This window comes from Crocuta crocuta, unplaced genomic scaffold, assembly GCF_008692635.1.
Source record: "Crocuta crocuta isolate KB4526 unplaced genomic scaffold, BGI_CrCroc_1.0 scaffold332, whole genome shotgun sequence".
In the NCBI taxonomy this organism is placed as follows: Eukaryota; Metazoa; Chordata; class Mammalia; order Carnivora; family Hyaenidae; genus Crocuta; species Crocuta crocuta.
The window spans coordinates 1,598,448-1,611,438 of NW_027532025.1; the positions used below are offsets into that span (position 1 = coordinate 1,598,448).

The following is a 12,991-nucleotide window of genomic DNA, read 5'->3' on the forward strand; positions in this document are numbered from 1 at the left end:
TAGTATTTTTATAAATTTTTTCTATTTATTTTATTTTATGTTTATCTTATGTATATATTACTTTTATAATTAGGTAAATAATAAGAAGTTTTTGGAAAAAAACAGAGTGGTATGAGGTAGTAAAAGGGGCAAGGTATAGATATAAAAACTGAAAAGGATGTCTGGGGAAAATGTATGAAGGCAATATTTTTAAAATGTTTTTTTTTCCCTTTTTACTCAGATTAAACTTGCTTTATTATTAAGACTAATTTAGATTACCTAGTAGCAAAAAGTGAATGATGCATCCTCCAAATTCAGGAAATTTTGTTAAGTCTATGATATAGAAGAATGTAAGTCTTTGGAATTCAAGAATTGCATTCCATAATTTTCTTGTATTTTGTTAAGGCAATCATTAATATTAAATGGTAACCTCACTGACAGCAGCATATGATATATGAGATGGCAGGAAATCACTCAGGGATTACAAAGTTGGCGTGGATAATTTGCAAAGTATACACCCAGATGTGGACAATTAGGGATCAGCTGTCTTCTGTCTACTATTACTATTACTGACACATGAATGTAAAAATAAACTCCTAGAAGAGGCCATGTCTACTTGTCTTGAGTCTTGAGTCATAATATACACCTTTTTCAATATCATACAGATAAAGGCCAGAAATAAATAGCACATTGTATTGGTGACAGTAGTTTACTTGCAATGCATTCTCCATTGCCCATCATTAATCTTTTGTTGGCCTCAACTAGATCTGAAGGTCAAGGATAAACTGTTAAAATATAATGCTGCATTGAATAACTATCTATTTGCATTTTACATTTATAACAACAATACCTATAGATGTGCAATAACCATCTTCCATAAAATTATAAGGCCTAGAACTGTGTACGTATGCCTGGCTGATTTATTACGTACATAGGAAATAATAAATATTTTAAAAAGACAAGTTTAAAATCCTTATTACTGTTTCATTTTTCCTAATATTTAATTCATCTCCCTGACAGCAAATAGCAGCTTAACATGTTTTCCAATACATATTTGGATACCTTCCTTTAATTAAGATTTGTCACCTTCCTCAATAGCATACCCACTCTTTCTATTTCTAACAGGACAGCACTAGCAATCATGCCTCATGGTTTACGTAAGTAAACCTAAAATGGTTATGTGGAGCCACCATCAATAAAGAGAAAATTGCCCTTGAGGCTCCATTTGATGGTTTTTTTTCTCCATCTGTCTCACGAGTTTTGCCTCATTCTCCCCTTCCCATCACTATACTTGGCTTCAAAAGAGACATTGTGAGAACAGGCTCTATATCAGAGGAGTCAGGCATAGACAGGAGGCACAGAACAAAAGAGATATTCAGAGGCACTGCTGATGAATCTTTGACTTGGTTAAGTTTTAAAATGTACTTTAGAAAGCCTGTGAGGAGTCTGACACCATCCAGGTTCCACAGAATTGCTTTAAAGCTACATGGTGCTGGTTGTTGAGCTCTACCATGAATAAAAAAGGGCAAAGTCAATCAATTATCCAGAGGATAATGATAATTGTATTTAGCCACAGAGGGCAGACTGATACATTGGTTTTTGTTGCTGCTGTGGTTTTTTTTGTTTTTTTTTTGTTTTTTTTATCATATTGGGTTCCAGTGAATCCTATGTTAGATTTTCAGGGCAGGTGGTACTAGATAGCCAATGCAGTCAGAAAAATGAAGATCCATAATAAAGTATTCAGACTACATGACTTTTGGTAATAAAATGTTCTAATATGCTCTGCAAAAGAAATTAAGAAAAAAGTATACATAGATAACTTTTGAACAGCTACATACCATTGTTGGCCATATTTTCACTCCATGGAGGATGTTTACCAAAAATGATTTTATTTGTGGTGGTCATCTGAAAATCCTTGTTTTAAATTACTACTGATAATACCCAACTAAGCAAATGAGAGCTTTTTAAAAAAAATGAGAGGTACTGGGGCGCCTGGGTGGCTCAGTCCGTTAAGTGTCTGATTTTGGCTCAGGTCATGATTTCGTGGTTCGTGGGTTGGAGCCCTGCATCGGGTTCTGTGCTGACAGCTCAGAGCCTGGATCCTGTTTCAGATTCTGTGTCTCCCTCTCTCTTTGCCCCTCCCTTGTTCGCACTCTGTCTCTCTCTGTCTCAAAAATAAATAAACATTAAAAAAATAAGTAAAATAAAATAAAATAAAATAAAATAAAATAAAATGAGAGGTGTTATTCTGCTCCTTTCATAAATGAGAAAACTGAGGGAAAGGGTGATTACATAATTTATCCAAGATCACAGAGCTAGGAAGTGGTCAAGGTGGGCCCCTGCACAGGGTGGTTTGAGGGCCAGTGCAGGTAATATTTCTTCTATATAGATGATAATTCTAGAGCAGGGTCAGTTATCTGCGCAGGGAACAGCCAGTTCTTTGTATTATACTTGGTTAAAGATGAGTAACAAGAGATTTCTGTCAGAAGAAAGAAATTTCCAGTTCATCCAGAAATGGTTTTAAGACATTGATTTAAGTTAAAAAGAAGAGAGGCCATGACTTTGAGGCAAAATTTTGTCTGATCATTTAAGAGGCTGCCCTTAATGGAGACCACAAACCTTGAACCATTATTATTTTTTAAATTTCTTTAAACATTGATTTATTTTTTAGAGACAGAGAGAGACAGAGTGCAAACAGGAGAGGGACAGAGAGAGTAGGGGACACAGAATCTGAAGCAGGCTCCAGGTTCTGAGCAATCAGCACAGAGCCAGACGTGGGACTCAAACTAGTGAACCACAAGATCATGACCTCAGTTGAAGTCAGATGCTAAACTGAATGAACCACCCAGCCTCCCCAAACCTTGAGCCATTATTACAGGGCTGTTTCTATGACACCGAATTAATAATGGACAAGTCTATGTAAGTTAGGTCTGTGCTTCTCAAACCAGGGTTCTCATATGTAGTTTAGGGTTTGCTGCACTTGCCAGGGACTGTGTATACCCAGAAAAAAATTTTCTGGTGGGTCAAGTTTGCTTTAAGATTTTGGATAAAATCATTTAATTTGTAATCAAAATGCTTTTACATTAAATCAAACAAGGATATTTCCCAAGCTTTTAGGAGAAAATACAAGATTTTATGTGTTTCATGCTTGGACAGGAAAGCTTCACCCATGTTCTACCCCAGATCCTGAGGAGAATAAGTTCATATTTCAAAGCCTAAGGACATGTGGATTTGAGAAACAGTAGTTTAGCCTCTATCCATTTCTGATCCACAAAGTTAAACAGCAAGAGAAAAAAAGAATCATTGATAGTGGCAAACACTTAGGCTGCTGCTAAACAATTACTCTGTATATGATAAAAACTGTAGAAATGGTCAGTAGTAAATTAGCCTGGCTAAAGCAGACCTGCTCCTCATGCAGAACACTGGCTATTGAATCTAGCTCTAACAGCTCCTGTGGGGTTTCTCTTCACTGCTCCCTCTTCCCTCTCCCCTCATTTCTTCATTGGCACCTCTACCTCTCCACGTAGGAGAGAGGTTTTCTTCTAATATAAATCATATACTTTCATTCTCCTGGTTAGTATTCTTTAATGGATTCTGAATGCACTCAACATCAGACCTATACTTCTTTATCATTACCTACAAAATCCCATGTCATCTGGATCCCGACTTCTTCTCCAATCTAATTTTTGGCCATGTTCCCATTAGCTCATCTCCTTCCAGCCAACCTGGACTTCCTTATATTCCTGGAACATGCTAAACTTATTTCCACCACAGTGACTGGCCTTGCTATTCCCTCTTCCTGGAGTGTTCTTTGATCACCACTGTCTCCTTTTATTCAGGCCTCAGCTCATCTTATCTCCTCAGAGAGGCATCTCTGGTTACCCTACTTGATACTGTTCTCTTCCCCAAACCCTGTCTATCACATTATTCTATTTTTTCTTTAAAGTACTTACTAGTAACTGAACTTAACACACTTATCTCTATATCTCTTATTTGATACACTACAATGTATGTTCCGTGAGGACAAGAGACTTGTCTGGTTTGCTCATCACTGAAACTCTGTTGCTGATAATCATGTGTCAAGCAACTGATTGAAGCTGATTATTCAATGAATGAATGAACAAATGAATGAATGAATGAATGAAAAGGACAACTGGAATACATTTTAGATACCATATCCTATAAGCTACTGTTCTATAATTTGGGGAGAATCGAGTAGAGGCAGACTCTAGCTTGATGGGCTTATATGTATTCAACCAATAAAAAAGTCAAGTTGGTAAGTATCAGAGTCACAATTTGGAGTCATTCTGGAAAGTTTCTGGAGAAAAGAAATTTTTCCTTTGATTTCATTTAGTTTATGTTTTTTGAGCAACCAAATTATGTGAGGCAACATTATGTAGAACCAATCAGAAAGACACCTGGGTATACTAAGATCAGGTCCAAGTGAACTTGGTCTCTATCACGGGGAAATACATTGCTCATAGCTATAATTTAGGTCCCTGGCTTTCATAATGAAATTTGTCACATTCATAACTTGGTAGATTAGGTTCCCACTCTTGAGAGAGTTTTGGTTTTATTGTACTATCAATGATTTGCTTGTATATCCTGAGAGTATTGAGCCAGATGGTAAGGGTCTGGTGCTTTGCACCTCTTCCGGGTGGCCAGAAGAGGCAAAATCCTTGGTTGTAAGTAATGTATAAAGTAGGCATTGCTCATAGGTGATCACTGATTGCAGTTCTCATAATTATTACCTTCTTACACCATTCAGAAACAACGAGAACAACAAAAGTGAACCCCAGCTTAGGAAAAGAGAGCAAGTAGTAGTTATGGTGTTTGAAGACACGGGTTATGTATCTGATTCTAATACTTACAAGTTATGGGACTTAGGGATAGCCAATAAATCATTCTAGGCTTGTGTTCCTTACCCATCAGAAGGAGGAAGATTAGACTCTAGATTCATTGATGGCCCTTCCAAGTCTGAGAGCCTATAATTCTCTGAGCCAAAAATACATCTTGGCATCACAGTGATAGCTTTCCAAAATAGTTTAACAAAAATATAAGACCATATATCTACATCACAATTAATACTGATTTATAGAAGACTCAACAGACTTTTTTCTTTTCTTTTCTTTTCTTTTCTTTTTTTTTTAGAGTTCTTTTAAAAAAAATTTTTAACTGACTTTTTTTCTAAGAAAATTTTATCCAGGGCCTTTTTGTTTGTGCTTTCTCTAAATCACCAGAAAAACAAAATTTCCTGGTTTACTCAGGTTTCAGTAAATAGTAAGAAGTAGTTACAAAAAATTCTAGCTAAGAGAGTATACCATTTTTCTAATCAAAATTCCTTTAAAAAGTTCTTAACTATATCCAACCCCCCAAAAGTAAATACGATTCAGGAAAACAGGGAAATGTTTCTTGATAGAGTTAGATATCATGAGCATACAGAATAAAAAGCTTCCAATTTGATGATTATTACCAATGATGATAATAATCAAACATTTATAATCAATCATTTCAAAGAAATGTTTCCCTATTAGCTTAAGTCCCATCATTAGAGATCAGTTCCCTTGATTTACTATTTTAGGAAAATTCAATGTGGGCCTCAAATATAAGTTATCTAACACCTTAGGATGATAATAAATTTATCCAGTCCTTTAAAAATGACAACTTTCACACATACTATCAGAATTCTATTAGGAATGCACCTTTTTCCCCTAAATCTATAGGTGAGAAAATCAAGACTCACAGAGATTAAATGTTCAGTTATCTAGGTGTTTAGTTGGTAGTAACGGGACTAGAAACAAGTCTGCCGACACAAGCCCAATCTTCTTTAACATTTCTCCATGGAAACTGAATGCATAGGATGGGGGATGGATGTGAGGATGAGGCACTGGACACAGACAGACCTGAATTCAATTTCTGATTCTGCTATTTGCTTGTTGTGTAAAATGAGGCAATGACTTAAACTCCTTGAACATTTTTGTTATTTATAGAAATCAAGAAAAAGAATATAATATAAATAAGAGCAATAATACTTATTGAAGGGCTTTGTGTTAACAGTGCACGATAGGGATCTTTTTGTTTTTACCACCTTATGTGTTTTAAATTTTATAAGTATGACAGAAAGGCTAGGCATAGAAAGACAACTTAAAAGTAGGAACCATACTCTTTTCTGAGTCTTTTTTTTCAAGCTCTAACAGTTGCTTCATTTTATTCTATTTCACATTCTTCCATGAAAATGCATGTGTTACCCCCTACCATGGATACTCTTCCTGATCCCTTGGCTTTCCAATCAAGGCCTACAGATTTTTTTCAAACTCAGACTCAGCCTCAGACTCATCTCCTCTTGAAAACTTTCTTTGATTCCATAGGCTTAACCTTGGGCATTCATATAAAACTCAAATTCATTTACAAATTTTTACTAAGTAACTCCTGTGGTATTAGGGAACTCTGCTACCAGGCACCAGAACACTTCCTAGAACTGATCTAGTTTTGTTTGTTATTGTTACTAGCTCCCACACTTTGACATTTTACAGACCTTTTACTTTTAAAAAATGAGAACTGATCGAAGGTTGCACACATATTTCATTTTCTAAAAGTAAGGAAATGGTAAAGTAATATCTGCCATCTGTTATCACAAAAAATATGACATTTTGATACCAAGATGTGTAATCTCAGAATTTAAATAAAAATTAATAAATAATTAATAAATTAGGCTTTATGGGCAATTTCAAAAAGAGGGTCTGCATATCAGGGAATAGGCATTAAGGGTTTACCTCTCTATTTGTACCAATTTCATAGTTCTTAGAGATGTTGTTTCTTACTCAATTTTGCATTCCTAGTGCAGTGCCTGCTGTCTGATAGGAAGTATCCAATAAATATTTATGAACAAGGCAATGAATTTGCCATTGAGCAAATACCTCTGAGATCCATGGTAGTGTGTCCAGCATAGACCATTGTGAGAGATGAAAGCAATGGGGAGAGTGGGGGAAATGTGTGTGTGTGTGTGCGTGTGTGTGCGCGCGTGTGCGTGTGTGTGTAAACTGATATAATTTACTTCACAAGTTTGCCAGGCAGCAGCCATTTGGAAGATTCTATGCAGAGTTCCTAGTAAGACTGTCCTGACAGGGCATAGTTTACGTAAAGGAGGCGGAATAAAGGAAGAGGCAGGACAAGAACTGCAATACTGAGGCATAACACTGTAGAAAGAGTGGACTCTATTCCCACAGTGCCATCAGTAAAAACATTCCATGTGAGATGTTAGGTAGAGTAAGAATTATAACAAGAAGAGTTACTGTAAATAGATAACACTCATTCAATATCCATGATGGTCAGGTCCTGTTATAAGTTCTTTACATGCATTATGTCATTCAATCATTACAACAATCTCTTGAGAAAAATTTGATTAGTATTCCCATTGTACAGATGCAAATACAGGCTTGCAGTGTTTGAATAGTTTTCCAGAGGTCATATTGCTCATCAGTGGTAGATAAAGTTCTCTCCTCTAATCTAGCTGTCCTTAGAGCTTACCAAACTCTTGAGTTCCTTTAGAGCTACATGTTTCTATGATGAACAGTTTTATATGACTTGGTTTTCATTTTCAAAATAAGGAGAAAATTAAAATGTTTCTTCCTAGTCAGGATTTTGTAGCTGGCAGGGTTTTTCTACCTAAAAGCTGTGTGACTATATAAGGAAGTTCTTTAACATCTTACACTACAACTTCTACATATATAAAATGAGGTGAAAGCCCTTCTTTCTGTGTTTTGGGAAGAATTAAATGAATAGTGTATGTAAAACAGCTAGCAAAGGGCCTGGATTATGAAGGGGATTTAATCAATTTTAATTCCTTATGGGGCCTAGCAAGGTAAAATGACATTTTCAAATTAAAATCATATCAAATATTAGTGACAGAATGAAAGCAAATAGATCATTGCTCTGGTGAATAAAGGTGCCTATATTTACACAATTCTTTAGAGAGCCATAAGGATTATCTTTGCTGCAGCCCTCATTTTAATTAAGAGCACAGAGATTAGATGTTTCAGCATAGGAAGAAGTTTATATTTGATTTATACCACAGATGCAGATTTGCAGCATCTAAACATTCCATTCCTTGGCTAAAGATGTAACAAGCTACTTCAGCAAACCTGAAATTGCAAAATAAATGGAAAGTGCTTAATCATTTAAAACGAAATAGCAAAGGAATGAAAAGACCCAAGCATGCATGTGTACCGGTGAGGGAAGTTAAGCTGCAGGAAGTCTCTAATTTTTTTTTATAGGCTGATAAATGGCTTCATTAGACAGGCAGGATATTAAACCAAAGAGTCTGTCTCTGTCATTTTTACACACAAACACTTTCAGAAAAAAGTGTGTACATATTTATATGTAATCTCATTTTGGGTAAAAGTATTACTCAGTGAGAAAAGCAAGTTGCAGAGCAATTTCTAAAATATGAATTTACTTTATAAAAACAATGTCAAGCCCCATCTATATCTGACTGTGAATTTGTATAGTTTTTTACAAACATGCAGAAGGTATGAGAGGCTCAGGCCAGGATGTCACATAGAGAACCTCAAGATGGCTACTCTGATAGGACTTTGGGAGAGAGTTTTGTTTCTTGAACATTTTTGCATTACTTTACCAAATGCAATGAGCATATATTACTTTGGAACAAAAACATTTAAAGATAAAAATGTATATTTATTATTATTTATCCACTTACTCATTAGTGATCTATTAATTACCTAATATTAATGAGTCCTTAAAGGTGACAATTAAGTCAGCTAAGTTGGTCTACTCTATGAACTGTCAAATCCAATGTTTCAGAGGCATGCTGCCTAAACTTAGTTTCTTTCCGTGGCATTAGCAATGCCTAATAGCACTGCTGAGAGCTCTGAGAGCTATCGTGCTTTAAGGGCTTCTGGTTAATTTTGCTCCTTTTCTTTCTACCTGTAGCTATTGCACTAAAGGGAAGGTTGACTCTCTTCTCAACTCCACTGAAATGTGGGTGTCCAGTGGCATCAAAAACATGGAATTTAAACTTAAAAGATGAAGTTTCAGTCCTGACTCCCCACCTAACCACAGATGTGATTTGGTAGGCTACTTCCTTTTTTTTTTTTTTTTTGGTACCTCAGCAACACCTTCTCTCTAGTAAAAACACTCATCTTACGAAATGGGTGTCAAGCTGAAATGGCATCATGTGTGGGAGTTTTAATAAATTTCAAAGTGATGAATAAGTGTGTATTACTACTTCTCATAAAGAACTAGTGATTTTTAATTCCTAATGGAGGACAATGACAAATGTTTACAAGAATTTGCAGAATTCCACTGGAGACAAGACTATAATAAGGTTGAATGGAGCTCAGAAACTTTAGTTAGCCCCCAAAGCAATGGCTGACATATTAGACAAAAGCAGTTTTCTTCCCGGTAATGATCACAAACCCAATTAACCAATAAGCATATCTGACCTGGTGTAATCATCTTCAACAAGCATGTGCTTTGGAATCGGTGAGTACCTTCCTGGAGAGATGGGCGGCAGGGAAGTTTTGTATTCTAAAGTTCCATTGTTGCCAGAGAGTAAATGGTTTTCTATCGGTGGAGAATAAGCTAAGGGGTGAAAAAAAAAAGAGAAGAAACTTGTTATGTGGGTGACTCAATGTGCCATGCTACAGTTCTGTTAAAAATAGGAAGACTTTGCTACATGCCAGGATTTTCTTGTCTCCCAAGAGGGAGGAGTTTATTGTTTGCATGCATTTAATACGCACAAGTCATGGTGACCTTTAGGAATGGAAAGTTATAATAACATTTATTTGTGTAAACCCAGTTCGTATAATTTTAGGTGAAGAGAAGAATTAGAGGAGAGACCCAGCACACACATTTTCATAAAGAAGATTAATTTTCTATTGAAATAAAAATGTTAGTGTTCTAATTGCAGAGCTCACATCTTTTCACATAATTAATACCCAAACATCAAATCTAGAAGGCTCCTAGGAGCAAGTTCTTGTATAAGACCTTAATCCTCAAATATGCTGTACTCCCACCCCAGAAAGGTCACGAACTCTGGCCTTTATTTACTATTCCTCCCGAGTAATTCATCTCCCTTTTGAATTACTGGCTAAGTCTTCTGCCTCCCAACCTGCTCTAGAAATCCATTTTATACGTTGAGAAATCCACCTCTGATAATGCTTAAGTACTCTCCATTGCCACTATTGTATTAAATATAAATGCTTGTTTTCATCAGTCTTACAAGACTGATCCATTTTAATATCCCAATTAACACATATCCTATAGTTCTCGAACAAAGCCTAGTTTTCCCAATATCTGTACCTTTATCAGTTATCTACAATTTATGTCTCCTAACACATCTCTGACATTGAAAATTTACCTGTTCTTTAAGATACAATTCAAATGTCATCTTTTGCATAAAGCATTTTACAATCCTTCCAAACACAGGTGGTATAACCTTTCTTTGAGGACCCAAAAGTCATTTGTCTTTACCATTCCTATTGCCTGTACATCCCTCTTTTATTGTCAAATATTTCTGCTATTCATATATTTGAATTAGCCATCCTTCCAATGAAGGCTATGATTACATCTTCTTTGTATCCCACACGTTATCTTATGATGTGTCTTATACTATTGAAGTTACTCAGTATATTTATTTTTTTAATTGAATAGCAAAGTTTTATGTTATTGCTTTCACCTCTTTAACATTGACCTTACATACACTTTGTGAAGCAGCTCAGAGTCTCAAGGCTGATTTTTCTAAATTCATCCAGTTTGAAAACCTTTGAAAGTTAAAATTCTTTCATATCCTAAGGTAAGGCTGATTTCAGCTTACTGCATGCTTAAGAAAAAGACATATTTTGGGGGCAAGTCATTTTCAAATCATTGTTAGGAAAAGCAGTAGCTAACGTAATGGGTAGGTAACAAAATTATTCAGCCTTTAAATTTCTCTCAAGAGAAACATCTAACTCTAAGAGAGGTTAAATTACTTGCTTAAGATCACAGTACTAATTAATGCCAGGTCCTGAAGATATTCTGCATTTCTAATCTCATAACTGGTTTCTCAACATTCTAGAATGGGCAAGTTTACTGATGTTGATAAAACTGTCCCTTAAACTGACATAAAAAAAACAAATTGCTTCTAAATCTATCCCCAAAGATAGAACCTTAGATAAGATTCTTGCTGACCTATCAAGAAGAGACCTTGCGGCTTATGTAGCAGTAGACTTTATTAGGACTCAACACAGCATCTCATAGTTAGTTGTTACCCTAGAAACCCCCACCCACAATCCATCTCTACTGCCAGAGTGACTAACAGTTCTCCCTGGCTTCCCTGCCAATGTAACATATTCAGGTAAAGGTAAGAGCTACGATGATGGTGACAGAAGGTCATGATTCCACCATTCAAGTGCAAGATCCTGTCTCCAGGAAGGAGCATAGTGCTACCTCAGGTCTATTTTTCCAGTCTCTCTTTTCTGCTTGGCTACTTTAGAATTGACTAGGAAGGGGGAATTTTATGGCCCGAGACCTACCATGCCTTAGGGGCTCAAGAAATAACCTTTAAAAATGTGTTGCTCCTATTGTGACCACACTGTCCATAACATATACCATAAGCCTTTCTTAAATGGTGGACTTCCCAACCCCCCAGCTGTCCCACCTTCAAAACACTAGTTAAGGCCTTGTAAAGCAACCCAGGGAGTGAAACACAGCATCACTCAGAACTATTTCCACAATCTAAACAAGAGTGAAGATGAAAGCAGGGGAATTTGCCAAGTTTTGCAGAATTCTAATTTTGTAAACCTGGCAAAGGTGAAACTGAGTGTGGTGCTTACAGTGAGTAATGTCAGGTGGACCATAAGGATCAGTCATATAAATGGTGGTGGGTTTGCCAACTTTTAGATAAACGACATCAGATGTGTTCTTCAATATTGCTACCGCCTCTTCATGAGTCACTTCTTCTAAACTGTAGTTGTTTACCTGAAAGGAAAATAATATTCAAAAGTAAGTCAGACCTATGCAGGTGAAAAGAAATAGCCAGGCAAAAAGATACATAGAATTGTGACCTTATTTAAAGATTAAATTGCAATAATTACAAGCCAGTATCTACATTAAACTTTGATAGAGAAGATGGATTAATGCCATTAGCCAAAGCAGATAAGGTACATTTGCCGATGCTAAAAAAATGAAATTGCTTCTGACTTTTTCTATGAGAAAGTATCATAATAGGAATCAGAATATTATTTGTGGAAAAAAGAAAAGAGGGTCAAATGTCTCTATATTGTTTCCAATAACAAAAGTAATACATACTTATTGAACTAAAAAAAAGGAAAAATTAACCAAAGTCTCCTTATTTGGCATATATTTCTTTAAACAATTGTGACTGTATTGTACATACTGTTTTGGAACCTGCTTTTTAAATATAGAGTGGCCATTGGTCCATGTGCTTCAACAAAATGACTTTGTTTTCTATACAGCATTGTGTGGCATAATGGTAACAAAATGTTTTAACCAATCTTTTACTAAAACATGTTCAGTTTGCTTCTAATTTTTTTCTACTATAAATAATGTTGCAGTTAACCTTTTTTTCTATTTTTTGTGCACAACATTGATGATTTATTCAGGATAAATCATACAAGTGGCATTGTTGGAACAAACTATAATATTCGCATAGTTTCGTTATATAATATTACATTCTAACATTCATTACAGTGTATCTCAGCAGCACTCCTCTTAAATGGTATAAAAGTATTTATGAAGTATTTTAAATACCTAATATTGTATTATTTTTAAAATTAAAAAAATGTTTTATTTTTGAGACAGAGAGAGACAGAGCGTGAACAGGGTAGGGGCAGAGAGAGAGGGAGACACAGAATCTGAAGCAGACTCCAGGCTCTGAGATGTCATTACAGAGCCCAATGCGTGGCTTGAACCCATGAATTGTGAGATCATGATCTGAGCTGAAGTCAGATGCTTAACCTACTGAGCCACCCAGTCATCCCATATATCTAGTATT

The 12,991-nt window shown here is 35.8% G+C and overlaps 1 protein-coding gene across 9 annotated transcripts in view; it reads right to left on the minus strand.

Annotated features, from left to right (window-relative positions):
* DLG2 (discs large MAGUK scaffold protein 2) overlaps positions 1-12,991 on the minus strand; it is a 1,377,464-nt gene that overhangs the window by 462,177 nt on the left and 902,296 nt on the right. For all 9 annotated transcript variants that reach the window (XM_077776205.1, XM_077776203.1, XM_077776202.1 and 6 more), the window contains 2 exons: positions 11,811-11,955; positions 9,441-9,579 (listed from right to left, as the gene is read on the minus strand). In XM_077776205.1, coding sequence (XP_077632331.1) covers positions 9,441-9,579; positions 11,811-11,955 — 284 coding nt within the window. The remainder of the gene's footprint in view (positions 1-9,440; positions 9,580-11,810; positions 11,956-12,991) is intronic.